Genomic DNA, 27,396 nt, shown 5'->3' on the forward strand with positions numbered 1-27,396 from the left:
TTCCATGGCTTTGGCAGGAAGCCATAGGAACTCATTATTCTGAACGGCCTACAGGGAATTACAGAACAAAGGGAATAAATAGGCTCAGAATTGTTTCTGAAGCATGCTTCGTCATGTTGACATTTGCTTCCAGATCTCCTTCGTTTGGGCAAGTCGGTATGTAACAACAAAAGCCTCTTTACAGACATTTTAGGGCTTTTTTTTCATGAAAACCGAAGCGTTTTGAAGAGTTTACACCTCCCACCCTGTGGGGCGGCACACAACCCCACACAGGAGGCGGGGCGGGCGGTACCACATGATCCCCGCCCGCCTCCGGAGGTGGAGGGGGAAGCGTCGCGAGAGCGACCGGGCGCTGCGGCGGTGACGGGGCTGGAGGCGGCTGCTCCGCTGCTCCAGGAGGAGAAATGGCGGCGGGCGGAGGACGCTGAGTGAAGCGTTCAGGTACTGGGCCGCCCACTCTTCTTCTCTTATAGAATACAGCGGGGGGCCTGTCGATTCCGGCGGGTCAGCGCTGACTCCGGGGCGCCGCCTTCTGGCTTGGCAGCCGCCACAGGTGGCTCGTTCCTTCGCTCCCGGAGGATGCTCCGGCCCTGCCCTGAGGGAGGAGGGGGAGCTGGCTCCTCTCTGCGTGGCCTGGGGCGGCGCGGCGGGCACGGAGCCCGCAAACAGAGCGGGGTGCGAGGGGGAGGCCTGCGGTGCGGGGTGGTGCGGGGCCCGGCGGCAGCTGTGCCTCTCATGGGGATTGCGCTGTGGGCTTTCATAAAGTGGACCCCCGATCTACTCTTCCTAACCATGAGTGTTATGACAGACGCGGCTTGTTTACTTCCCTGGCTCTTTTGAGAGGCTTTATAAGAAAGGTCAATTGTTCCCTCCTCCCCCCCCTTCTTTTTTATTTTGTTTTTGTAGGTCTGTTTGGTTTTGGAGAAGTTCTTCACTAGGAGAGTGGTTAGGCCCTGGAACAGGCTGCCCAGGGAGGTTGTGGATGCCCAGTCCTTGGAGGTGTTCAAGACCAGGTTGGACGGGGCCCTGGGCAACCTGATCTAGTAAATGTGTATGTTTGGTGGCCCTGCCAGGCAGGGGGGTTGGAACTACATGATCCTTGAGGCCCCTTCCAACCCGGGTCATTCTGTGGTTTTGTGACCCTTCAGGTACTGGAAGGCCATTATAGAGTCACTCTAGATCCTTTATCCTTTTCTTCTCCAGGCTGAACAGCCCAATCTCTCTCAGCCTGTCCTCATTGCTGAGGTGTTCCAGCCCTCTGATTATCCTTATGGCCCTCCTCTGGACCTGATCTGACACATCCACGTCCTTCTTGTGCTGGAGGCTCCAGAACTGGATGCAGTACTCCAGGCAGGGTCGCAGAGTAGAGATGCAGAATCTCCTCCCTTGACCTGCTGGTCATGCATTAAGTGTATTGAGAATTGGTTCCATTTGGGTCAATTTCTTGATTGGCAGGCAGGGTGATTTTTTTGAGGCCTGGTGGTTGAATTTTGCCATCTTGATTGATCCCTTGTAATATCTCATTATCTATTGATTCTTTAGTGGAAATAGTGTAGTGATGGAACATGTTACTCGACCTGACGGATTCATTTACCTCCCTCTGCTTAGTGTGAACGTAGCTGTGGTTGAGACAGCTTGTCATTCTTATGGACTCTTTCAGGACTGCCAACCCAGTTAGTGAAAGTGATAAATCATTAGAAAAAAAGAAAGTAGCATTTTGTTTTCTCAAGATACTAACTATTTCCAGGCTATTTTGACTGTCAGTGCTTTCACTTCCTTCACAGAATTGCACAGATCACAGAATGACCCGGGTTGGAAGGGACTTCAAGGATCACGAAGCTCTAATCCCCCTTCATGGCAGGGCCACCAAATTTCCACGTTTACTAGATCAGGTTGCCCAGGGCCCCATCCATCCTGGCATTGAATACCTCCAGGGATGGGGCATCCACAGTGTCCCTGGGAAGCCTGTTCCTCACCACTCTCCTAGTAGACTTCCCCCTGACATCTAACCTAAATCTACCCTCTTTCAACTTAAAACTGTTTCCCCTTGTCCTACTATTATCGGCCCTTTCAAAGAGTTTACACCCCTCCTGATTATAGCTACCCTTCAGGTACTGAAAGGCAATGAGGTCACTCCACAGCCTTCTTTTCTCCAGGCTGAACAAGCCCAGCTCCCTCAGCCTGTCCTCATAGGGGAGGTGCTCCAGCCCCTTGACCATCTTCGTGGCCCTTCTCTGGACCCTCTCCAACATCTCTATGTCTTTCTTGTACTGAGGGCTCCATACCAGGACACAGTACTCCAGATGGGGCCTCACAAGAGCAGAGTAGAGAGGGATAAACACCTTCCTATCCCTACTGGCCTCCCCTCTCCTGATGGAGCCCAGGATCCCGTTTGCTTTCTGGTTAGTTCTTAAGTTTGGGTATTTTAGCCAACAAAATAATTTTATCCATCTTCAGCTTTAGGTCTCTTCTGTGTTGTATTGCTGGACAAATGGAAATGAGTGACACAGAAATGCAGTGTACCCCATGTGGTGGGGAGAACCTGTATGGTACAGATACTGAAGGACAGGGTGCAGACAAGATGAAATGGTTGTGGTGTTGTGTCAGGGGTCAAGTGCTACAGTTGGTCCTCAGCATCTTCCTGCATCTTAGTGCTGTAACTTATAAGGCTGTTGCTTCCATGAGGTGTATGACACTGCAGGTAGCTCAGTGTGCTAGGATCTCTAGCATTTTCTAGCTGATGCCATAGGAAAATACTTAACCTGTTGCCCAAAGATAGTGTACCTGTAAGCTGCTCTACATGAGTAGGTACTGCTGAAATCTGCATGGTTATAGAGTCATCCTCATGATTTTTCTGTTGGGTTTTGTTAAAACTGTTGTAAGCTTCACAGAATGACCTGGGTTGGAAGGGACCTCAAGGATCATGTAGTTTCAACCCCCCTGCCTGGCAGGGCCACCAAACATACACATTTACTAGATCAGGTTGCCCAGGGCCCCATCCAACCTGGTCTTGAACACCTCCAAGGACGGGGCATCCACAACCTCCCTGGGCAGCCTGTTCCAGGACCTCACCACTCAGTCCTCATATGGCAGAGCTGGGGCACTTGTATTCAGCCCACTGTAAAACCAGCTTTTCCACAGATGGCTGTTCTGAGGACAAGGATGTCTATAAGGGTATTTCCCTGATGTGATTAGATTAACCAGACAGATTAGCCAGCTAAGATAGAGCAGCAGGAACAAGTGAAGTGGTTTGGCTTTTTTTTTTTCCTTCTTCTTTCTTGTTATTGTGTTGCAGTTTGAGTGTAACGTGTAACTTCTTTTTTTTTTTTTTTTTTTTTTTTGAGGGTTCTGGCAAGTTCATCCTTATGAAGGAAAGCAGAAGTTAAGGTGAAATGTGAATATATACACATGCTCTTCATTGTTATATGCTTGAGGAGACTTCGTATCTTACAGTTGTTGACAGGGAAGAGAAGATGAAAAATATAATGGCCACATGTCATTATTGCTGCTCTCATTTAAATTACATGTCCTTAAGCACAAACCTGTGCTTGTTCCTGTATAAAGACTAAAGATGTGCTTGAGATGAGATGAAGAAAACCAAGCTGGTCAGCTCTGCAAAGAAAACCTGTGCTCTGATGGCTTAGAATCATAGTATCACCAAGGTTGGAAAAGACCTAAAAGATCATCCAGACCAACCGTTCACCTGTTACTAATAGCTCCCACTAAACCATGTCCCTCAACAATAGAATCATAGAATCACCAAGGTTAACAAGGCTTGGTGTGGTTGTGTGGTTTTTTTTTGCTTTTTCAACAACAGTCTGGACAATGTGCTGCTTAAATCTTAGCTTGAAAATGCTTTATTTTTATCAGTTCTTGCTTTGTTTTGTGTTTTTCTTTGTGTTTTCAGAATGCATGCTAACAAATCGGGGGAAGAAAATTAATCTATGAATGTTTTTGTAGGTATTTTTGAGCTGATTTGTTTCATCGAACACTGAGATTGATAAAGTCATGGATGTCTACACAAGGGCTCAGAGCACTCGAACGAAACCGAGAATATCCACGAAAAAGGTAATTATATTAAAAAATAATAATAATTTGATAGATTTTTGAATCCTTACTGCAGCAATTCTGATAATAAAACTAAGCAAACTTTTAGGTTTATTTTTAGATCTTTTCTTTTTAATCTGGCTTATTCTTAGGTTTACATGAATTTCTGGGCAGTGCTTTGTTGAAAAATAGTCTGTTGAAGCACTTGTGAAGGATCATTTTTCTTTTCCAAATGTGTTTATTTGTTCCTTTCAATTTTATCCCCTCGGTTTGGAGGAATAAACTACAGCTTCCTCAGTGAAAGTATTACATTGCAGTTTACCCTGAAGTAAGAAACTGATTTATCCAGTTACCAAAGAGGCTGTGGATGCCCCATGCCTGGAAGCACTCAAGGCCAGGCTGGATGGGGCTGTGAGCAACCTGCTCTTTAGGGAGGTGTCCCTGCCTGTAGCAGGGGGTTGGAACTACGTGATCTTAAAGGTCCCTTCCATCCCAAACTATTCCATTATTCTGTATTTCTCAGAGTAGTCAAATGCAGATGAGTGTTTTTCTGGATCTTCTCTGACTCTTCCCTGACTTACAGGTGTGTGCAGCACTGAAGAGGAGAAACTATGCAAGGAGTAATTTTGTTGCCTAGAAATTGCATTACTTTTATTCCATAAAACACATTTTTCTTTCTTATGGGATGGTACATGCACTATAGATCCTGTAGAAACAGCATGAGAGTAAGGATGAGCGTTATATGAGTGTCAGGCAGTTCATCAGTTTCAAATTCAGAATGATAATTGCTTTGCATTAGGCAGTTTATAATTATAGGCTATCTTTTAGCTATAAGACACAACATATACAATTATTTATTGATTTATGTAAAGTTAAAGTAGTTGTTTGACAACATACATCCTTAGCTTTGTCATGAAGTGCATTTTAGAGGATGTTATTAATCTCCTATTTGTTTTTATCATAGAATCACCAAGGTTGGAAAAGGCCCTCAAAGATCATTCAGTCCCACCATCCAGCTATCACCAGTATTTCCCCACTAAGTGTCTGGAGCACAGGGCGTATGAGGAGTGGCTGAGGGAGCTAGGATTGTTCAGCCTGGAGAAGAGGAGGTTCAGGGGAGACCTTATAGCTCTCTATAACTTCCTGAAGGGAGGTTGTAGTGAGCTGGGGGTTGGCCTCTTCTCTCGTATAATTGATGATAGAACTAGAAGGAATGGTTTTAAGCTGCGCCAGGGGAGATTCAGACTGAACATTAGGAAGTATTACTTTTCAGAAAGGGTAGTCAGGCATTGGAATGCACTGCCCAGGGAGGTGGTGGAGTCACCAACCATGGGAGTGTTCAAGAAACATTTGGATGTTGTGTTGAGGAATATGATTTAGCTGGGGAGTATTGGTAATGGTTGGACTAGATGATCTTCTAGGTTTTCCAACCTTGATAATTCTGTGATTGTGTGACTAAACCACATTCATAAGTACAGCATTTAAATGTTTCTTGAAGACTTCCAAGGATGGTGACTCCACCACCTCCCTGTGCAGCCCATTCCACTGCCTGACCGCTCTTTCATATAGATTTTTCCTAACATCCAACCTCACCATTTCCCTCTTCAATTAGAAAAAAGCCCACACATCGCTAACCAAAACCAAAGTCAGTCATAAATCCTGTAGGTTTATTGGTTTTTGCATTGCAGAAACATCTTTCTAATAATTACAGTGATTCTTTATTGATTGGAATGGTTGCCTAAAAGCAGTGGTTTTGTGAACTGCTCTGTTAATTGTCGTTAAACATTCTGAACTGTGTGATTCTAGCAGCACAAGCTCTTAGGTGTCTTGCAGAAAAAAGCAAAAGGGATCCTGGGCTCTGTCAGGAGAGGGGTGGTCAGCAGGGATAGGGAGGTGATTGTCCCTCTCTACTCGGCTCTTGTGAGGCCCCATCTGTTGTACTGTGTCCAGGTGTGGAGCCCTCAGAACAAGAAAGACATGGAGATTTTGGAAAGTGTCCAGAGGAGGGACATGAAGATGATCAGGAGGCTGGAGCACCTCCCCTATGAGGACAGGCTGAGGGAGTTGGGCTTGTTCAGCCTGGAGAAGAGAAGGTTGCGGGGTGACCTCATTGCAGCCTTTCAATACCTGAAGGGAACCTACACCCAGGAGGGGAGTAAACTCTTCGAAAGGGCTGACGATACCAGGACATGGGGAAATGGTTTTAAGTTGAAAGAGGGAAGATTTAGGTTGGATGTTAGGGGGAAGTTCTTCACTAGGAGAGTGGTTAGGCCCTGGAACAGGCTGCCCAGGGAGGTTGTGGATGCCCCGTCCTTGGAGGTGTTCAAGACCAGGTTGGACGGGGCCCTGGGCAACCTGATCTAGTAAATGTGTATGTTTGGTGGCCCTGCCAGGCAGGGGGGTTGGAACTACATGATCCTTGAGGTCCCTTCCAACTCGGGTCATTCTGTGATTCTGTGTGCTGATCTTGAAAACTGGCTGCCTTTTGGTTTTCAGTTTAATTCAGTGTGGTTGAATTGCTTTCATTGCCTATTGGATAGGAAGTTTTCTCTCACATTATGTGGGGAAATGAAAACAAAATGGTAAGCCAAAGGTTTAGTCTGCTTTTGTATGAAAGCCTCTGCGTTCAGTGATTATCCTTCATAGTCCTCCTTTCTGTGCTTGTTGCAAGTTAATCTTCTTTTCACATGTGGATGATATGGTATGTGCAATTACAGAGGATGCACTCAGCGACTCCAGTTATGTCAGTTATCCTGCTAAAGGATGGGGCCACGTTTGCTATTTTCAGTGCTGTATCGTGCTGATTGTTTGCTTCACTATCATGATGAAGAAGCAAAGTCACATCTCTTGTTTCCCGGATGCGACTTCACAGTTCTATTTCATTATTAGTTTTTAAGGCTGTAACCTTGCACTTCATATGTTTGCATTTTAAACTGCTCTCACCTTGAGCTTCCTGTATATGCTGCTCTCCTTTTAATCAAGCATTGCAGCCACCTGGTAAGTCTGGATGATCTGGAGGATCAGAAACATTGTTTGCATACCTTGGGAAGTATAAAGATACATATGTAACACAGTAACTGCATTTTAATACGTGGGGAGAAAGTTATAGACAAAGGTAGGGATTATTTGAATGACCTCCAGGCTGCCCTAAATGTACATCAGATTATTTCGGTTACTGGTTCATTCTTGTCTGTAAACATGGCTGTTTTGTCTGCTTCAGTGTTACTTGGCCTTTGCTGTAAATCTAGTAATCCCAACCTTGCTTGCAAACATTCTGAGATTTGTTTTGGTAATTCCAGAGGTCTTAAGTTTTGTTTTTTGTCTTATTATTTTAAAAATGCTTTCCTAATTTTATATTGCTACGAGCACAAGCATGATAACGCTGATAGTACCAGTTAGGCTTCCAATATGTTAGTACTTACTGCCATTGTTTTTAAGAAAAACAGCTCTTTCCAGAGCCTTAATTATGATAAGCAAGATCAGCTTTTACCATAAAGGGATTACTTTTGCTGTGGGACTGTGAGAAATGCAAAGCTTTCCCTCACTAGATTTGGTTTTCTGGTGCTTCCGCTGTTGTTTAAGAAGCTGTGCAGATTTGAAATAGCTTAAGTTTGATACATTTCTCACCTAACTTTTTACAGGGTAGTCAGATGGAGAATAAATAACTGGGTTAACAATGCGTAACCAAATCATAATTTCATTTATACTTCTTAACCTTTTCACTCGGTAGAGGACAGCAATTTTAAAAACCAAAAGGAGAAGATGTTACAAGAAATAATTACAAGGAATTAAATTTTTTAATTTTTATTTTATTATTTTTTTTATAGAATGGATAAAGAAGATATGTAGAGGGTTGTTTGTTTGATTATTTTTTTATTTATTTTTTCACCTTGATTTGTTTTCTTTCCCTATGACTGTTGAAGCCACCTCAATAACATTTCATGGCTAAATTAGCTTTTCTTGCTTTTTAAGGAAAACCTGATGGAAAAGTTCCATATGCAGGCTCTGATGCATAGAGTGGGTGGGCCTTTAAATTTCTTCTTGGATTCATCTTTCTTTTTTTCCCAAATCTGAACTTTCTTAGATCTTAGGATCTTTTAGGAGGAAGTTTTTCACTCAGAGGTGGTGACACACTGGAACAGGTTGCCCAAGGAGGCTGTGGATGCCCCATCCCTGGAAGAGGCATTCAAGGCCAGGCTGGATGTGGCTCTGGGCAACCTGGTCTGGTGGTTGGTGACCCTGAACATAGCAGGAGGGTTGAAACCAAATGATCATTGTGGTTCTTTTCAAACCAAATGATCATTGTGGTTCTTTTCAATCCAGGCCATTCTGTGATTCTACGGTCTTTTTTTTCTTAAGTACAGCATGGTCAGCTTGCTTTGGAAAAAAAAATTATTTCTTGAAGGAAATAGCTTATGTGTTTACTTCAGAACACAGAATTTAGTCTTTAAACTTGGTGATTGATATGCAGATTTGTTTGAAACTGTACTTAGAATAAGGAAATCAAGGAGGGGGCTTAGAATAGGCTCTTTATTCAAAACTGAAAATAACTTTTTGTCTTTTCCCATTGTTTTTCAGAGCTTTGGTGAAGGCGTACTGCACTCTATGAAGTCACTGCTGCACAGCAGGAAAGAGTTATGCAGTGTATCAGCAGAAGAATGTTTAAGTCAGGAAGAACAAGATAATTTTATTGAGGTTTGGCATAACCTGACTTTTTTGTATATGTTTTTTGGCTATGATGCAAGATGATTTAGCTTGTAGCAGGCAGGATAGTAAATGTGAACACTGTTGCAACGTACTGACAGTTAATTCATTGCCCTGTGTTGCCATTCTTGCATTTAGCCTTTGAAGTCCTGAAAAAAAACCATAACAGTTCAAGATGAGGTTTCTCTGCTTAGTTTAATTGTGAAACTAAATAACAAGATGTGTAGATAAATGATTTTGTAGGAATTGCGTAATTGGATGCTCAGCATTTGTGTGCACTCCTCTGTTCAAGTTGTATGGATAGTACCTTGACTAGCAGAACATTTTGGTCTTAAGTCTGAAGATGAAAGCTAATAGACTGCTTGTATTTCCTTGTGCTCAGCACTAAAAGGTAAAGCTCCAGCATTGCAGATCAGGGCTTCTATGACATGAATACATATGGGCCAAAAGCTGAACAAAATCTGCTGAGGGAAAAAGAAAGGTAGACCCAGAAAGAATTCAGGGGTATCTTGGGCAATCTTGAACTGTGAAGATGACTAGATCTGTTTGATCAGCCTAACCACCAACAATTTAAATGTCTGCACTAGTTTCAAGTCTTAAAGGTATTTTATTTTTGTGAAAACTGGAGACTGTGAAATCTAGATGTTGTAATTGAGACTGAAATGAGTAGCCTCATCAGTTTCTTTGATGGCAAAATATTATTTGGGAGAGGTAAAGGTTGGTAATCATTAATTTGAGGAAGAGGAAAGGACCTGTAGGAAGAGCATACACCCACTAAAAACACATCCTAACATCAACATATCCTAAAGCCTCCCAAAACATTCTTCAAAGAAATGTTTTTCCTCCAAGTCTTTAAACTGTTAGGCCTCTTCTCTTCATACAGTAGGTGTTGTGCAGATGAGGTGTTGGAATTGAAAGGTATCTCCAGATACTGTATGCATAAAAGATGTAGGAGCTTAAGGATATGTCACTGAAAAAGGATCACTTAATAGAACAGTGAACATGATGCTGGAGAACTGTGATTTGCTAAGAGCCATTTAGAATGCTACTGCAAAAATTTTGTTTAATTTAGGATTTTGTTGTTATTGAAATAAAGATCATGGATGCAAACAAGAAAACATTTTGTGGAAGCCAAAGTAGTTGTGTGGTACCACCTGAAAGAAGTCAGAATTTTTAATATTTTAGCAAGATTTCAGTTTGAAAGGTTTTTTGTTTGCATGCGTGGAAGAAAAAAATGTGCTTATTCAAAACTCAGGTACAGTACAAAACAATTGTTTTTCAGCCATTTGTTTTTATAGCTCCTTCCTAGTTTCTCTGTATGCACGGGTGAGCTGCTGATCCAGTTAGTAAGTGAATATAAACACAGAGGTGTTCTTTGCTGGTTTTAGGCATGAGAAGCATCTCACTAGCACAGCCTTACTGTGAACTGTAACCCGAATACTTAAAAAACACTCACTCAGTTGCATAGTGCTCTGAAATAATTGAATCCCAGACATATCAACTTTAACTCCAAACATAGAATTGTAGGATCTGTGGAGTTGGAAGGGACCTTTAAAGGTCATCTTGGCCAGCTCCCCTGCAGTGAACAGGGAAACTTACAGCTAGATCAAAAGCTCAGACCTCATCCAGCCTTGACCTCGAGTGTCTCCAGGGATGGGGTATCAACCACATTTCTGGGCAGCCAGTTCATTGACTGCACCCCACAGGCTGGTGTCATCAGCAAACTTTGCTGAGGGTGCACTCAACCCCACTGTCACTGTCACTGATCAAGATTAAAGAGTGACAGTCGAAGCACTGACTCTTGTGGGACACTACTCAGCTCTGATCTCAATCCAGGCATTGAGCCGTTGACCACCACTCTCTGGACTTGATCCTGCATCCACTTCTTTGTCCATTGGACAATCCACACATCAAATCCATATCTTTCCAATTTGCAGAGAGGGATGTTGTGGGGTACTGTGTCAGAGGCCTTACTGAAGTCTGAACAGGTGACATTGGTGGCACTTCCCTTGCCTATTGATGCAATAGCACCATCGTGAAAGGCCATTAGTTTGGTCAAGCAGAATTACACTTGGTGAAGCCATGCTGGTTCTCCTATATCACCTCCCTGTCTTCCATATGCCTTAGCATAGCTTCCAGAAGGATCTGCTCCATGATCTTTCCTGGCACAGAGGTGAGACTGACAGGTTGGTAGTTCCTGGGGTCATCCTTTTTACCCTTCTTAAAAATGGGTGTGATGCTGCCTTTTTCTACCCACCAGTGACTTCACCTCATTGCCGTGGTTTTTCAAATATCATTGAAAGTGGCTTGGTGACTACATCAGCTAATTCACTCAGGACTCTGGGATGCATCTCATTGGGACCCAATGAGTTGTGGATGTTCAAGTTCCTCAGGTGGTCACAAACACGATCTTTGCTAACAGTGGGAGGGATCTTGCTTCCCCAGTCCCTCTCATTCCAAACCAAAGATTTGAGGGCTGTGTGACAAGCAGTTATAAGAGAAGACCAGGACAAAAAGTACCTCAGCCTTCTCCTTGCCTGTTGTTACCAGCTTGCCTGTGTCACTCACTAGGGGGTATACGTCCTCCCGGACCTTTCTTTTCTGGTTGAGGTACCTGTTGAAGACTTCCTTATTCTTGGCACTTCTTGCGAAGTTTAGTTCATGATGAGCCTTGGCTTTCTTGACCCCATCCTTACTTAGCCTAGAAGCTTCCTTATACTCTTCTCACATCAATGGATGTTTTAATATTTGTGCTCCAGTTCTTACAACCTTGTTTTGAAAATAAAAGCCATGTATTTTTAGTAGCATTCAGTTAACCAACTGATTAGTCATTAGGGGAATATTAAATGAAAATGAGGAGATCTGACATCTGAAACAAAGTTTTAATAGTTGAATGTAAAGCAGAACATAAGCTGATGCCAAAAAATGGTGATAAGACAAAATACTTAATGCCTTTAATCTGTTAGTGTTGAATGAAATGAGATGCCTCTAAATACAGCAGAAAGCAATAAAATACCACCCTGTCCACAAGTCCCCAAACCCATAATATAGTTGGCATTTCAGACATATAGCAGGTTCTTGAGCCTGACAAGACCTTCTTAGAGCCTGGATACTCTAATCCTTTTACTTTAGGGGTCTGTCTACTTGGATATGGCATTCAGACAGCAGTTTCATCTGCTGTGTTTTGGCCTGAGGCTAATCAATTTACTTGGTAAATTGTCTGTGTTAGCGTTGTGATCTCTTCAGTATATCCAAACATGTCATAGTTTGTTAGCACGGACAGATTTCAGATGGGTTTATGCATGTCCAGCTTGAAGCATTGATCCTTGCAAAATCATGTTTATTTTAACAGACTTAATGGGATGTATGTGTGTTGATAAATTTCAGCAAGCAAATAGATCCCTATAAAAAGAACATAGTGGGTTTTATAAGTTGTATGTGCACCTTAGTCTGGTCTTTCAAAAGTCAAATACCATAAAGCATATGTGTAAGCAGTATTTATTGGGAAAGCTGTACTACCTTAATATGTGAGTTTTGTGTGGCAGAATGAAGATTTATGGTAGAAATGTTATGAGCTAGAAGTTCTACAGAAAACTACAAAATTCTTTTCTGAGTTTCAGTATGTTCATGTTTTTATTCTACAGGTTACATTCATAGGTTTTGCTGAAGAGATGGGTACTGCTCATCTGCAGGTATAGTATATCTATATAGATTGGAAAATATTCTTAAGCACTAGTTATTTCTTGTAAGTATTACATAGATTTATCTTTGTATTTGTACTCATTGCATACTTAACCCATTTGGTTTATTTTTTTTTCTCCGTTTTCTTAAAACATATCAATATTTTTTCTTCATTACCTTCTTAATAGTTGTACTTATTAATAGAGTGCTGCGTTTACTACTAGCTGTGAAATTGCTGTTATTTTGAAGAGTTGGATGAGGCAATATTTAAAAAGGGAAACATAGCTTATTAATGGGGTTGTCAAATAACTTAAAGAAGTTAAGGTTGTAATTCTCTTGTGAGGTTTACATATAACTCATGTGTTTACAGTGCTACTTAACACTTTGTAGTCACGATTTTGGTAGAGTTTACTGATGTTTAAAAATTAAGAGCCCCTTTGTGTTCATCATTGTATCAGTGTTGCTAATAAATAAAATGGTAATAGTATTAAAAGTTCTTTTAAGTATGGGTCTTAATATGGTATATTAAGTTTGATCATATGGTTAGGTGAAATTAGGCTGAGCAGGTTTATCAAGACTTGCTCCGTACAGTGTAGATCTGTAGCATTAGGATTTAAATACATAAATAAATCATGTCACAAACTTGTTCTGTATTTTCCATAATCTATGATTCTGTGATTAAGATCATGCTCATTCTTCGGGTGGAAGAGCAGGTTAGATGTGCAGATTGATAGTGGAAATGAGCTTTATAGTTGAGTTCGAGAGAGTAAGTGGTGGATGAGTTAATAAATAAGGGATAAAAGAGAAACTTTATCAAAATTAGCAGCTGTTTGAAGGGATATGAGATGTAAAATGAAGCAACAAACTGCAACTGTTCATTTTCATTCACTTTTGTTTCTCTCACTTTGTATTCTCAATCTGTTCCTATGTTAAAACCAGGAGCTGTCAGCTGTTTCTGTAGAACTTCCAGATGTTCTGAAATCACTTCAGTTGTGCAAACTAAAAGAAAATGAGGTTATTTTTCTAAAAGATGTAAAGAAAACCTTGACAAAACCCTGTGTCATGAAAAACCAGGTAATTGTTTTGTTGTGTTGCGTGTCTGATGCACAGAAGCTTTATATTTGGCCTCTTAAAGAGTTTGGTAATACTGCAGCTTGATTTGCTTGTATTTTGGGGTTACACTAGTATTAGTGTTCTGTATTGCATTTTTTGTTTAAAATGAATATTAGAAAATCCCTAAGCTTGTTGCTTTCAAGTTAAAAGCTATACTAGTAGTGCAGATACTTTGATGCTGATTGCATCCTTCTGCTCAACCATTGTCCCTTTCACTGCCAATTTGGAAAGAAGATGAAACCTGTCAAATTGCCCATCTCAGCTCTGCTCAAATATGGCTTCTGTCTTCTGCAGACTGTCTTCATTGAAACAAAGCTGCCAAGAAATTACGAGAATATCAGGTCCTCATAAAAGTCAGTTGGTTCTTTTCCAGTTGCAAGTGTTGTCAAAGCAAAAAACTTTCAGTTATGTTGACTTGCACGTTAAATCAAATGGCATTATAAAATCTTGAAGAAACAAGTATCCTATAAAGTGAAGTACTGTTCAATACAAACAGGCTTTGAAATTGTGTTTTTTAAATAGTTTCATGCGTACGTATTGTCAGAATTGTGCTGTACAGTCTTTTTTGGTTTATTGCAAGAATATATTCAAATGAAGAATTCATTAAAATGGGTAGGTAATTTTAACTATTGCTCTATACATTTATTTTCTTTTAAAAAATTCTGAATTCTTTACTGTTGATTAAATTGTGTGTCAATTTCATCTGGGACAGAACCGTTTTCTTCAGAGTGCCTGGTATGATGCTATGTTTTGGTTCTAGGAGAAGAGCAATGTTGATAACACACTGATATTTATAGTTGCTGCTAAGCAGTGTTGTACAGAACCAAGGCCATTCCCAGTGAAGGGTCCAAGGAGTTCTGAGGGAACAGAATTAGGTCAGCTGATTTAAACAGGCCAAAAGGATATTCCATACCATATAAAATCAAGCAGAAGGAGCTTTGAAGGGGGCAGGAGTTTATTCTGTGCACTTCTGCTGCTTGGGCATGGTGGGCATAAGGCAGGGGGTGGTGAGCAGTTGCTTGCATATCACTTGTTATATGCATTCATATATGTATATCTATATGTATATATACTTTTATATATAAATTCATAACTATTATCCATTTCTTTTTCTCTATCTTAGTAAATAGCTTTATTTCAACCCACGAGTTCTACTTTTTTTCTCCTGATTCTCTACTCTATCCCACTGGGAAGCAGGGGGAGTGAGCAAGCAACTATGGTGCTTAGCCATCTGCCAGGTTAAAATACAACCTGAAGGAATTGAAGGAATGAGCTGGGCTTGTTCAGCTTGGAGAAAAGAAGACTGCGGGGTGACCTCATTGCAGCCTTTCAGTACCTGAAGGAAACCTATAATCAGGAGGGGAGTAAACTCTTTGAAAGGGCCGATAATTGCAGAACAAGGGAAAATGGTTTTAAGTTGAAAGAAGGAAGATTTAGCTTAGATGTCAGGGAGAAGTTCTTTACTATGAGAGTGGTGAGGTGATAGAACAGATTGTGGATGCCCCATTCCTGGAGGTGTTCAAGGCCAGGTTGGATGGGGCCCTGGGCAACCTGATCTAGTAAACATAGAAGTTTGGTTGCCCTGCCATGAAGGGGGATTGGAGCTTCATGATTCTTGAGGTCCCTTCCAACCCACGTCATTCTGTGATTCTGTGAATCCTTTGTCATTTCTGACAGTTGGGATTGTTTCAGGACTTCTTTTGTTTTCTTTTTTCTCGTTTTCAAGAACCAGCTTCCTGAAGTGCTTTGTGTGATGCGACTGACTCCTTCATTCCCAAAGATCAAAGCAGATTATGTATTTACCTTGCTGAGCAAGTATACCATGGGTGTAAGACACACAGTTGAAATAAACTCCCTGCAAAAACATCGAACAGAAACATCCCGGGCAGAGGATGATGATACTAATCAGTCCGTTTCTTCAATTGAAGATGATTTTGTCACTGCTTTTGAGCAGTTAGATGAAGATGAGCCTTCAAAGATGCAAAGTGTTGGTAAGTACTTACAGACTTGTAGAAATTGTTAATTGATATTTAGGCTGTCAGGATTTCATAAGAAAATAAGTGTGAGCGATCAGTAGTGTTGTTTTTTAATGTTTGTGTTTAATGAAGTCATTTTATACAATTCTAAATGAAATTTGTTGCTGTTCTTTTCACAACAGCTTATTAAGTCATAAACCAAAGATTCTAATCTTCATGTCAGATGCAAATGAGATAGAATCTTCTACTTTATGTGCTTAAAAAGTACACAGGTTCATGAATTTCAGTGAGTAGTATAATAGGGTTTTGGGAAAAAATGTAACATTGCTTCAATTAAGAAAGGTAAGTTATTGTATTGTAAAATTAAATCCAGCCATTGCTGTTAAAACCTGTCCCTAGTGTGGTTTCATTGTAAGTTCTTGTTTTAAAAGCAGTTAATATTTTTTCCTCCTCAGGGACATGCAGCTCTACTTCTCGAAGCCATCGAGATGCTGCTTCACAGACCATTCCTGGGCAATGTTCAGAAGCTGTGGACTCAAAGATCCGTCTGGGTTCAGGATGTCAAAAGTCATCATCTGCTAGATCTTCTGCTTTGTTTGATGTTTTGAGACTTAAGGATCTGTCCTCAGTAAAAAATTCAGTTACAACCTCAATTTCCGACCCTTGGATACAAAGGAGTTTCTATAAGCCATATAATCCTTCTGATCAAGGTGTTAATTTTTTATGTAAAACGCTGTTTTCCTCCTCTCCGGCTGAATCTTCTGAATCAAATTGTTCCAGTCCAAGCCCCATTATCTTCTTAGATGAAGAAGGGTATCAGAAAAGCTTGAAGGCAAAGCTCCAGCTGCCAAAAATTCCAGTAGTGAAAGACGGTATTGAGGATTCAGACTCAGAAGTTAGTGAATTTTTTGATAGTTTTGATCAGTTTGATGAACTAGAACAAACCCTAGAAAAATCAGTTAAAGTTATTAGGGATCCCATCTTAGGGAATCCCAGCCAGAAAAGGAGAACTGCTCATGAACATTTGTGTTCTTCAAGCGTTACAATGAATCCTCAGAAATTCAAATTTGATCGTCCTACTCTTCCAGCCAATGTAATGAAACCGACTCCTCGTAAACCAGAATCACCGTATAGCAGTGTCTTTGATGTCCCAGATTCCCCTCGCCCAGTTAACACATCAGGGGAAGAGAATGGAGGCTTGTTCAGCCCTATTAGGTCATCGGCATTCAGTCCACTAGGGGGCTGTAGTTCTTCTGAATGTTTATGTCGTATCAGTCTTGGTGGAGATGAGACGAGTCAAAACCACCATGATGCACTTTATAATACTTACTCAGAATATGCTGATAGTGTTTCATTTGAAATACTAGGTTCTGTTTTTCAATCTGACTCTTCATCAAAACTTGGAGGAAATGGTTCCAAATGCAAGAGGATTGCTTTGAAAGAAGAAAAAGACCAAGCTGCAGACCTCAGAAAGAAAACTGGCAAAGAACCAGATAAACAAACAAAATCTCAACATAAGTCATCAATGATTAGGGATAGCATTCAAAAATTTGCAACTGACTTGGTTGAAAGAAGTTTGGGCAGTGCTTTTAAGGACCTGCAGAAAGGTGTTTCTTCATGTACCAATGCACTTTGTCATTTGGCTGCTAGGTTGACATCTTCAGTCTTTCAGATGGCTTTCTATGAAATTGGAAGACGCAGAGCAATCTCCCTGAAGGAGCGTGCCATTAATGGGCTAGCAAACTTGTTGGTGAGTGAAGCTATTACTGGTGCTTTGAAAGAACTGAGACATGTAAAGAAACAAATATTTAACAACACTGTTGCTAGATTTGCAGCAGACCTCGCTGAAGAACTTGTATTTGAAGGAATCATGGAAGTATGCCAGTTCTCGTATCCATCAACACCTACAGCTGCACAGCTTTCTCCATTTTATTATGAAGACAATGTGGTAAGATCATATGCCAGAGATCTGTCTGAATCTGTCATTCAAGAGGCTTTTATTGAACTGTCTCAGGTTGATGTCACCTTCACAACACAAGCAGCCATTAGTGTTTCTATGGACAACGTTAAGTATGTGAGTGCAGAAAGCATGCTAGAATCAACGCGGACTTCCACAGTTTTTCCTAATTTTAATGATAGGGTAGGACAGAATCCAATCCAAGATTGCAAGAAGGAATATACAGTACATCAAGCTCTATTTTGTACCTCCGGTGTTGTAAGTTCAATACCTGTTCCTTTAGCTGGAAGAGCTCTTTGTCAATATCAGGCTTCTTCTGATGCTTGTAAAACAAAAGTATGCACTGCTACAAATTCTGATGAAAGTATGAAAGTATACAAAGACTGCAATCAGCCATTTTTTACAAGCAGAAAAGGAGAGGAGGAAGTCTCTTCTTTCAGGAATATATACCTAACTTCGGATCACAGTCAAAGTGCAGAAAATAATCCTTCACTCTTACATAATCAGAATGATACCAAACAAACAATTACTAGATCTGGAATGAAGAGTAACTCAGAATTAACAAGTGGGTCAAAAAACATTAATAGTTTCTCTGGAACCATGGTTGATATGATAGTAAATGAAGCTTATGAAGCCATATCCTCATCTAGACTAACAAAAGCAGTAGAAGAGTATACGGACCTTTTAACAAGAAAAGTAGTTGATAAGAAACCTTATGTGCAATATAGCAGTGAAGATTTCCCCAAGAATGTGTTTGCAGATCACCTGTCCAAGTATATCATCAAACAATCTGTGGATGAAAGTAAAACCATGCTACGCAACACTAATGAAAATGTATCATGTCATGTGGGGTCACAGACTCATGTGGATATCGATGGAAGAGAGCAATGTGTTATAAAGAAGCAAGAGGCTGAGAAACAAAGTAGTGTTTCTGTAATTGTTGAACAACAGATGCCTTTGAATAATCCATGTAAATTGCTTTCTCCAACTAATTCCGTTCAGTGTTTTTCAGAATCTAGAGATTGTTGGCAGGAGCAAAAAGGATACAGATTTTCTTCAAAATCACCACCACCTTGCTCCACTGTGACTTTAGCTAGGCGTGTTCCAGAGGATATGACTGACACAGGAAGCTGCTCAATGACGTACTTAAACAAGCCCTCCAAAAAACTTGATAATCAAAAAGCATCATCAGGACCTTTGACTTACAGGCAAGCTGATTGTTTTCTGCACACAAATAGCTTTTCTTCGGTGATGTCTGGCAGTGAAGATGCTTTGCAGATGGTTGATAAATCAAGTATCAAAGATGGAAATAACAGTGTAACACCTGACACACCCCCACCAACTCCTTTAGTACCCTGTCAAGCTAGTTCTGAGAGAAACCTAAGAAAACTGTCTAAGAAACTCAAGGGAGAATTAGCAAAGGAATTTGCACCTGCAACACCACCATCTACACCTTACAATCCATCTGCTACAGGTTCATCTGAAACTGAATGTGACTCTTTGGATAATGAGGAATTTATGCTGAAACTCATGCGATCACTTTCTGAAGAAGTTGAAAGTAGCGAAGATGAAGATCATTCTGAAAAGATCGCTGAGAAGGAGGAACGTTCAGAAAAAACTGTTCAGTATGCAGATTACTTATCTAGTCATATAATTTCAATAGCAACTGAAATGGCGGCTTCCCATTTACATGCCAAAACAAATGAAAGAGAAGCTGATAGACAGGTTTGGTTGAGTATGCCAAACAAAAATTGTGGGTACTCTGCATCTGTAAGTACTCCAGAAGAGACATGCAGTTCTTTATGGAATTACGCAGGTGACGTGGCAGGAAAAGTCATCAGTGAAGCCAAAAAAATGATGAAATCAAGGCATTGTAAACTGTTGAAGTTGAAACGTGTTAACTGCCAAGTGGATTGCCTTTATCTGAGAAAAGGTGATAAAGATCATAGTTCAAAAGAAGAATGTGGCCCAGTGCAGGACCAGTGTCCTAGTGAAAGAGATTTGTCTGTACTTTCTGTACCACAAGGTTCAGGCTTGATAGGTTTAACTTCCAAGTACCCTAGCTGTGAAAGTGTGACTGATGAATATGCGGATCATATTATTCATGTTTTGAAAAGAGAAGGTGGTAACGCTGAACTGTTGATGGATCAGTACGCCAGCAGGCTTGCTTACAGGTCTATCAAATCAGGCCTACGGCAGGCTGCTAGGAAAACCAAATTGAGATGCAACAGAAACATATTTCCTGGGCAAAGTACACTGGTGAATGGTAAACTAGAACTGATCAAAACAGTGAATAAAGATGCAGTACAGCAAGTGAAAAGCAGCGTTCATCACTGTGCAGACCAAACTCACGAAAGAAGTAACAGCGTACAGAGAACAGAATGCATGGAATTGTTGCACTTTTCAGAATCTCTTGCTTGCAGCATAACGCATGATGTCAGGAAGAAACTGAAACTATCAGGAGCGTGTTTACCAAAATCTCTGACAGATTCCTGTCTATATAAAAAGACTGAATTTGAGGAAATCGCAGGGGATCTTATTAAAACAAGGTTTCCTAGGACACTTCTGCCTTTTTCTCCAAATCATAAACTGTATCACAGCACGGGCAGTTTGAATGACAATGGTTACAGTGAAAGCATAATTCAAGCTATAGAACAGTATGCTAGAAAAGTAGCAGATGATACTCTGGAAATGGGTTTAGAATCTGCTGGTCTCCAGGTTGCTGAAAACAGAAAAAATGGGGATAAGCTTTCGTATACTGAGAAACTGTCTCCTTTTTCTGGAACTGTCTGTAGATGCTGCAGTATGAAGGAACATCAGTACTGTACAGAAAGTGTATCTCATCATTTACCTCTGCAAGATTCCTCTATTCCAGTGAGGCATTTTCTTCATTCCAGGTTGGACAGTGTCTGCCAAAAGCCAAGAGTCTTTCAGCTTGAAATTCCTAAAATTCATGTTGATGTAGAACAGAAGACAGTGTCCTCTGATAAGGTGGTTGCTGCACCTGTTGAAAGAGCAGAGGGAGAGCTGAGTTACGCAAGTGTGGCTGCTGACAGTGGTATTGGGCAAGATGGAGTCAGTTTTGCTGAAAGCCTTACTACTGAGATAATGACATCAGCTATGACTAATATCAGTCAGGCAGTTAATATAAGGTAATAATTTTCTTTTGTTGCAGTCTGTGCCAGAAGAAGAAGGACTGTTAATACAAACATTAATGCGTTTAGAAGTTTCTCGTTATTGTTGTTTTCTTTTAGGATTACAAATTGCATGTTCTGAGTACTTAATTTTATTCTTATACAGGTATACAAATGATTCTTAACTAGAAGGGAAAAAAAACACGTTTTCCACCTGTGGGAGCTTGAAACAAAGATTTCTGCATACTTCAGCATGCATGTGTTCCAGCTTAATATTCAGAGCTTACTATTTCAACTTGAAGTACTATTATTTTGACCTACAGGAGACCCTTCAGGTTTTATTCGTGCTTGACCCATGAAATAATTCTAATTTGTTCCCTTCATGTATTTCCTCTTCAGTATTGAAAAATATAAGTAACTTATTTTTGATTATCAGTAGGGACATCTGGTAGCGTCCAGACTGGCCATTATTTGATTGTATGAAGGGTATATTTTACTTATGAATGTTGTGATAGCATCCTTATTATCAGAAGGAAAGAATCTCTTGACAAGAAAGCAGTTATTCTGTAAAAAAGTAATACAGTAGGCAAAAAACAGACATTCAGATTCTTGTATACTTACCAAAGGCTACTTTACTGTTTCTTTTAGTAGGCCTGTAGATGAGGAATAATGCCACAGTAACTTCAGGACAAGGAGCAACTGTTTGCAGTGCCAAATCATTTATTCTCCTGGTTTCTAGAAGGGCATCATGGCAAATAACAAAACGGACCTTAATGTGGCTTAAGGCCGCATCTTTTTTTCAGGGTTTGATGTCACATGCAGATTAGCTTCTGCTCCATAAACATCAGTGGAACTTTTTTGGTTTTGGAGATGGTGGTTGGGGAGGACGTCTGCAGAAAACAATAAGCTCCATTTTAATTTGTGCAGCCTTTCAATAATGGCATGTTACTAAAAATGCCCAGCTGTGTGGAGATTGTAGTAACTTGCATATTGTGTCTCTGTACAGTGGGGTTGGATCCTTAATCTGTATGTAACAAACAAAAAAGTAACGTGGTTATATTCTTCTAATGTTTTTCTTGGTTGGTATTAAATGTGGAGGTTTGTGGCCTTGCCTGTGGCGGGGGGGTTGGAGATTTATGATCCTTGAGGTCTCTTCCAACCTGGGCCATTATGTGTGATTCCGTAATGCCTACAGCATGATTCAAATTTATTCTAAGTTATATCTTTGCCTGAAAAAACTTGTGTTTTTTGAAGTGTTGTCAGTAATGAAAGCAAGGAGGGAAATAGCCAAACTGTCCTGTGTTGAACAGTTTCAAAACATTGATTCTTCTGCTTGAAAAGGGTACCTTGATGTTTAGTCTGTAGAGTAGAATACATAGGTGCTCAAACTGTTCTGTGCTTTATAGCACTGTCTTCTGAATGAGAGAATTATTTGTGCCATTCCCTCTGTCAGATTCATTTGGTTGCTCCATTTTGTATTTTTTTGATAAATTGGAAATTAACATCCTTGAAATAAGTGTTAAATTGTTGTAAGTGAATTTAAACAGATTTGACATGAAACGCAGTGATGTTTTTTGTCTTCATTTTTTGTTTAGCACTGTTGGAAGAGAAGGATTTCACTCTGTTGAATCTGTTGTTAGCCAGCAGATGAGCCTTAGTATTGGTGATGATAGCACTGGCAGCTGGTCAAATCTAAGTTTCGAAGATGAACATCCTGATGAGAGCAGCAGTTTTCTTCATCTCAGTGACAGGTAACTATAAATATGTTAGCACAGTTACTGCAGTTACCTTGGCATGAAGAAATGTAGTATCAAGTGTGTGTTTTCTCTGGGGAGATGAGGGAAGGGAGGTTATTTTGTCTTCAGCAAGCAATGAGTTTTATATTGAATTGGCTCTAATGTTCTATTTTGAATTGATGTTTTCCTACCAAATATTTTGTTCACAAATATTTACAATATCTTAAGTGTAAAATGGGTAGTTTACATTGTCACTTGTGTTAGGGTTGCATCAAATAGCACTGTGTATGTATAACTTAAATATTTGTAAAAGATGCAGATATTTAAAAACAGCATATGTAAAATACAGTTTGGAAGTAGTGTTTATTTAGCTCTGCAATTAAAAATTGATACGTTTTATGTAAATTCATCTGTTCTTGAGGGGAACAAATGTGCTCTGTTTACACGAGGAGCTTTGAACAGCTGTTTTTAGGGGTTGAATTTATCAGCTATTCTTACTGTTAACTGCTTGTGTATTCATGTGTTACTAACCAGAAACTTACAGGTGTGCAGTACTGGAACTTTCCTGTTTAGGATATTAACTTTTTCTACAGCTTCTTGTTGCAATTCCAGTTGCTGATTGATAGCCAGCTAAATTAATACAGGGGTTTTAAACATCTGCAACGTTTCTGTAGCCAGAGATAATTATAGTGAGTTGTGGCCCTAGCTTCTTTATAAGCAACATATGAGGAATGAGTGAGCTTAGTTTTGCATGAAGGATATATCACTTCAGTAGAATGTTCAGCACTTCTGATGAAGAACAGCAGAAATGAGGGCCTGTTTTCTTTTTATTTTACACCCATGTAATGTACACATAAATTATTTGGTATCAAATTGAAACTGATTCAACAACTGTAGGTTTTTTTTTTTTCATGTCTGGCTTAAGCAAATATTTTAATCAAACCAATGCTACAATTTCTCTCTCGTACAGTGAAATACTTCTATAAAAGTAAATATTGCCTTAAAGATATTTTAATAATGCATCGTCTGTCGGATGAGTGGAAATAAATTTGACTTACTGGTGGAATTCAGAGTGTAAGGAAAGAGGAATCAGCATATTGACAGTTACAAACAGTGAATAAAATATGAGATAATTGATACCAGGGAAAAAAAAAAAGATGTAAAGTCTGGACCTGTTGTGCTCACAGTGTTTTTACTGTAGTTCCCAAGGCAGCTTTAAGTGGAAAGAATGTTACTTTGTGCGATTTTAAAGGCACTTTGTTAATTAGAGGAGGAATGACCTAAATTGGCATATAACTCAGGGGAGGGGAGACATAATTTAGATAGCAAGGTATTGGCAGAAGAAACTGGCATGCACAAATGGCTCAGCTGGCTTTACAGGACCAGCTGTGGATTGTTAAGATCACCTGTGTGTGTTTGTGTTGCTGAGTTCTAACAGGTGGACGTGAGAGGATCGGGGGTTGTGGTTCTGAGCAAAAAGACATTGTGGAGAGGAGGGTTCTATCATAGCACAAGCTTCAGTTAATAGTAGTATACAAGTGGTATCTGAATCCTAGGAAATAAGGAATTATGTGGTGCAGAGGATTTATTGCTTTTACACACACACACATATATATTCAGCATAAACTGTGTAGTATAACAAGAAAATGGCATTCAATCTTAATTGCATGATGCTATCTGTTTTAAAAATATTGCCCTAATTATATGTAATATGTCAATACCAATCTGAAACCTGGGGGCACTGGGTAACCTGATCTATCTGTGTACATTCCTGTTCACTGCAGGGGAGTTGGACTAGATGGCCTTCAGAGGTCCCTTCCAACTCACAGAATCACAGAATTGTAGGGGTTGGAAGGGACCTCTAGAGATCATCGAGTCCAACCCCCCTGCCAAAGCAGGTTCCCTACACCATGTTGCACAGGTAGGCGTCCAGGCAGGTCTTTTGCTGAGGTATATTCTCTCTCTCTTTTTTCCTTCATGATCTCAGGTTAATATAAAAACTGTCCTTCAGTACTTACAGAGAGTTAAGCTAGCTGTAAGCCGGGGAGCAACACATGTTGGAAAGAATTATCAAAGCATAATCTGTGTAGTTTTATTTGAATGGAAATGCCAATTAAAGTTCTTTTTAGCCTCACTACAATTAGTTACTCAGGGGAATTTCCATATTGTTTGCTTTACATTTTCTAATGCTGGCAGCTTAAGTTTAGAAACACAGTAGCATTAGGCTTTTTCTCTAGTTCATTTGTAGGTATAGGCTATTTGTAGGTATAGACTCTATGTCTTCCAGAGTATGGGTCAGAGCATCCAGATGAGGTTATACTTCAGAACAGAAGCCTCCTGCCTTTGACTATATTACGAACGTAATACAAAATCTTGAAGCAGATGATACAGTTCCTATATATATAATATATATATGTATAAACAGCTTTTCTTTCTGGTAATTCTTATGGTGATTTGTGTTGAGGAGCAGCATGAAGCCTTATAGAAGCACTTATAATACCTTTTTTTGTTTATTGCTTGTTCTGTCATTGCAGATCTTTATTTTTGAGACTGACTTTAAGATGCTGAACTAAAGGTCACATTACCAAAGCAAACAAAACTCAAACAAAACCATCTGTTATGTTGCTATTACGTTGTAATCACATTGTTAATTGTACACTAAACATGTGTACTGTATTTTCAGACCCAGGCTGACCTGTAAAATCTATGAGTGTATCTCCCCAGAACAGTACTATGCATGAGGCCATTCAATTAGTTTGTTAATACTTTTTCCTTTAGTCTGAGAACTGGGGCAGCTTTAACTTCCACTTATGTCAATCAGCTACAGTTCTCAGAGAAAGAGGCTGTTTGAGCACAGAGTGTTGATACCAATGGACTGTGTTTAAAATCTCTTTTCTATATATATGATTCAGAACCAAGATTAATATTATATTTATTATGTTGAATGATAGCCTCAAACAGTAGCTTGAAAAATGTTCTTGACCGGATTTGCAGCTCCTATGTAAATCTAACAGGTAATTGCAACATCTTGGTAACTGCCTTTAGTGCTTTTATTTTTTGACTTGTGCATTTTAATAGGTTTATTTGCAATTCTAGGGCCACTTTGATTTATTTGAAAGCTTCTGCTCTTTAATTTTATTTTTTTCCCCTTCAGTTAGTATGTGTTCATATTGCAAGCTTGCTAACCTGCCATCACCATGTGGAAGTACTTTCATGTGCTTAAATGCACCCGCACTGGGAAGCAAAGGACACTAATAGGTGGTGCTGTTACTGACAGCTTCTTGAAAAAGATCAATATCTGCCTCTTGAAATGTTCCCTTTTACCATTTATTGTTTTAAATTTTACTATTTGCCATCAGAACTTATGAAAAAGAGCTTTAGCAGCCACACAAAACTTAGTTGAAGAGCTGCAGTAGGCATTTTCTTACAGTAGTATTTCTCTGAAATGCCTCATGGCTTGTCCTACCATCTGTGGTAGGTGATTTAGGCTTCTCAGAGCACTGGTTGTCTTGAAATTCTATTCTTAGAAGGCTTCCAGACATGCTCTGGGAAAGGTGTGAAATTGGAAAGCAGGTGGTTTAATGAGTAGCTCAATCTTATATGCAAGCACAAAGCTAACAAACTGCCAACAGTAGCACCTAAAACATATCAGTGTAAGGACACCCTCGCTTGTTTCAGTTCTTCACACTGAATATAGTCATGGAATAAATGCAGTGTGTTTGTGAACTGTGAGATAATCTTTTTGTCTTATTTTCTCTTATAAAATAAAAACCGACTTGGAGATCAGTATTCAAAAGTCATTTTTAAAAAGTTTCTCTTTATTTTAGTTTCCCCCCCAAGAATTCTTTTTCACCCAGCTGTTGGAGTTCACTGCTGTGCTTTTAGGAGGAGAGGAAAGGAATTAATTTATGCTCCACAACGTATAGTTTTATGAACTTTTAGTTAGCCTTTAAGCAACCATTGTACTTGTAGCCCAGATTCCAGCATGCAATCACTGAAATTTTTGAGCTTGTGTAAGTGATAAATAATCTGGTTTGGCCTGAGGACAGAATTACTGTTAGTGTTGAGCTGGAAAATTAATGAGTACAAATTAATACTTTTACCTGTATACAGAAACTTGCCACATTTGCATTATAACACAGATTGTTGCTCTGAATGACTGACAGTCTTGTTAGTACTCTATTCCAGTAAGTGTGTTTAGGAAGTTTCAATATTCTTGTGTTAAATGTCTTGACAAAACAGCTCTGAGGAAAACCAAGGTTCAAGTTTGAGCTATTGTTCTTTTCTAGTTCAGCTGTGTTCTCTTCTTCTCCTGGCAGTAATGGTAACAGCAGTAGCTGGAGCAGTCTTGGTTTAGAAGGGGATATGTATGAGGAGAATTTATCCTTTCCAACATCAGACAGGTTGGTTGAGTTGAGAATATAAACCAGATGGGATCCTCATAATTAATGCATGTAATCATCATTTTGGAAAATAAGGATTTGGCACTTATTAACACTTTTGTTATTCACTCTCTTCACACCTAATCACAGTATGATTTCTTTCATTAATTAACCCATACTGAATGGTTAAACTTTGCTGCGCTATGCTGGTGAATGTGTTCTGCTTGCAAAATGAAAGATCCTACTTATGCATGTTCCTGCTTGCAGTTTACGAGTCTTTGGATTTATTTTTTTCATGCAAACTAGAGCTTGCTTCCTACAGGATTTCTCATTTAGCTTGTGGAAACTCTCAAAATTCCTTGGTAAATTACATTTGTAGAACATTTAACATGCAGCTCTGATAATCTATAGCTGTTCATACATGTCATATAAGATATCTCAGCCTTTTTTGCACATGAAGCAAACCTTTCATCTTTAATATTAACAAGTTTTCGTCCTCTTTTAAAACATCTCTTTAGAAGTTTCTTGCCTTTTCTCTTTTCCCCTAAGAGTAAATCTCATGAACTTGATGACAAATGCATTTCCAATATGAAATGGTGTGAGAAGCAAAGCTTTTCATTGTCTTTTCTTAAGTTTTCTATGATCTTCCTGTCTTTACTGTTGGAT

At 39.8% G+C, this 27,396-nt stretch overlaps 1 protein-coding gene across 5 annotated transcripts in view; it reads left to right on the forward strand.

The window, feature by feature from the left end:
- Positions 1–297: 297 nt before the first annotated feature.
- AKAP11 (A-kinase anchoring protein 11) overlaps positions 298–27,396 on the forward strand; it is a 35,986-nt gene continuing 8,887 nt past the window's right edge. Inside the window, exons 1-10 of one of the 5 annotated variants that reach the window (XM_015851730.2) lie at positions 298–441; positions 3,345–3,387; positions 3,961–4,068; positions 8,626–8,742; positions 12,396–12,443; positions 13,372–13,506; positions 15,272–15,536; positions 15,977–20,630; positions 22,208–22,363; positions 26,638–26,751. In XM_015851730.2, coding sequence (XP_015707216.1) covers positions 4,009–4,068; positions 8,626–8,742; positions 12,396–12,443; positions 13,372–13,506; positions 15,272–15,536; positions 15,977–20,630; positions 22,208–22,363; positions 26,638–26,751 — 5,549 coding nt within the window. In that variant the 5' untranslated portion in view covers positions 298–441; positions 3,345–3,387; positions 3,961–4,008. The remainder of the gene's footprint in view (positions 442–3,344; positions 3,388–3,960; positions 4,069–8,625; positions 8,743–12,395; positions 12,444–13,371; positions 13,507–15,271; positions 15,537–15,976; positions 20,631–22,207; positions 22,364–26,637; positions 26,752–27,396) is intronic. The other 4 variants (XM_015851733.2, XM_015851729.2, XM_015851731.2 and 1 more) reach the window with 4 other exon arrangements.

The sequence above is a fragment of the Coturnix japonica genome, chromosome 1 (genome assembly GCF_001577835.2).
Source record: "Coturnix japonica isolate 7356 chromosome 1, Coturnix japonica 2.1, whole genome shotgun sequence".
NCBI classification, from domain to species: Eukaryota; Metazoa; Chordata; class Aves; order Galliformes; family Phasianidae; genus Coturnix; species Coturnix japonica.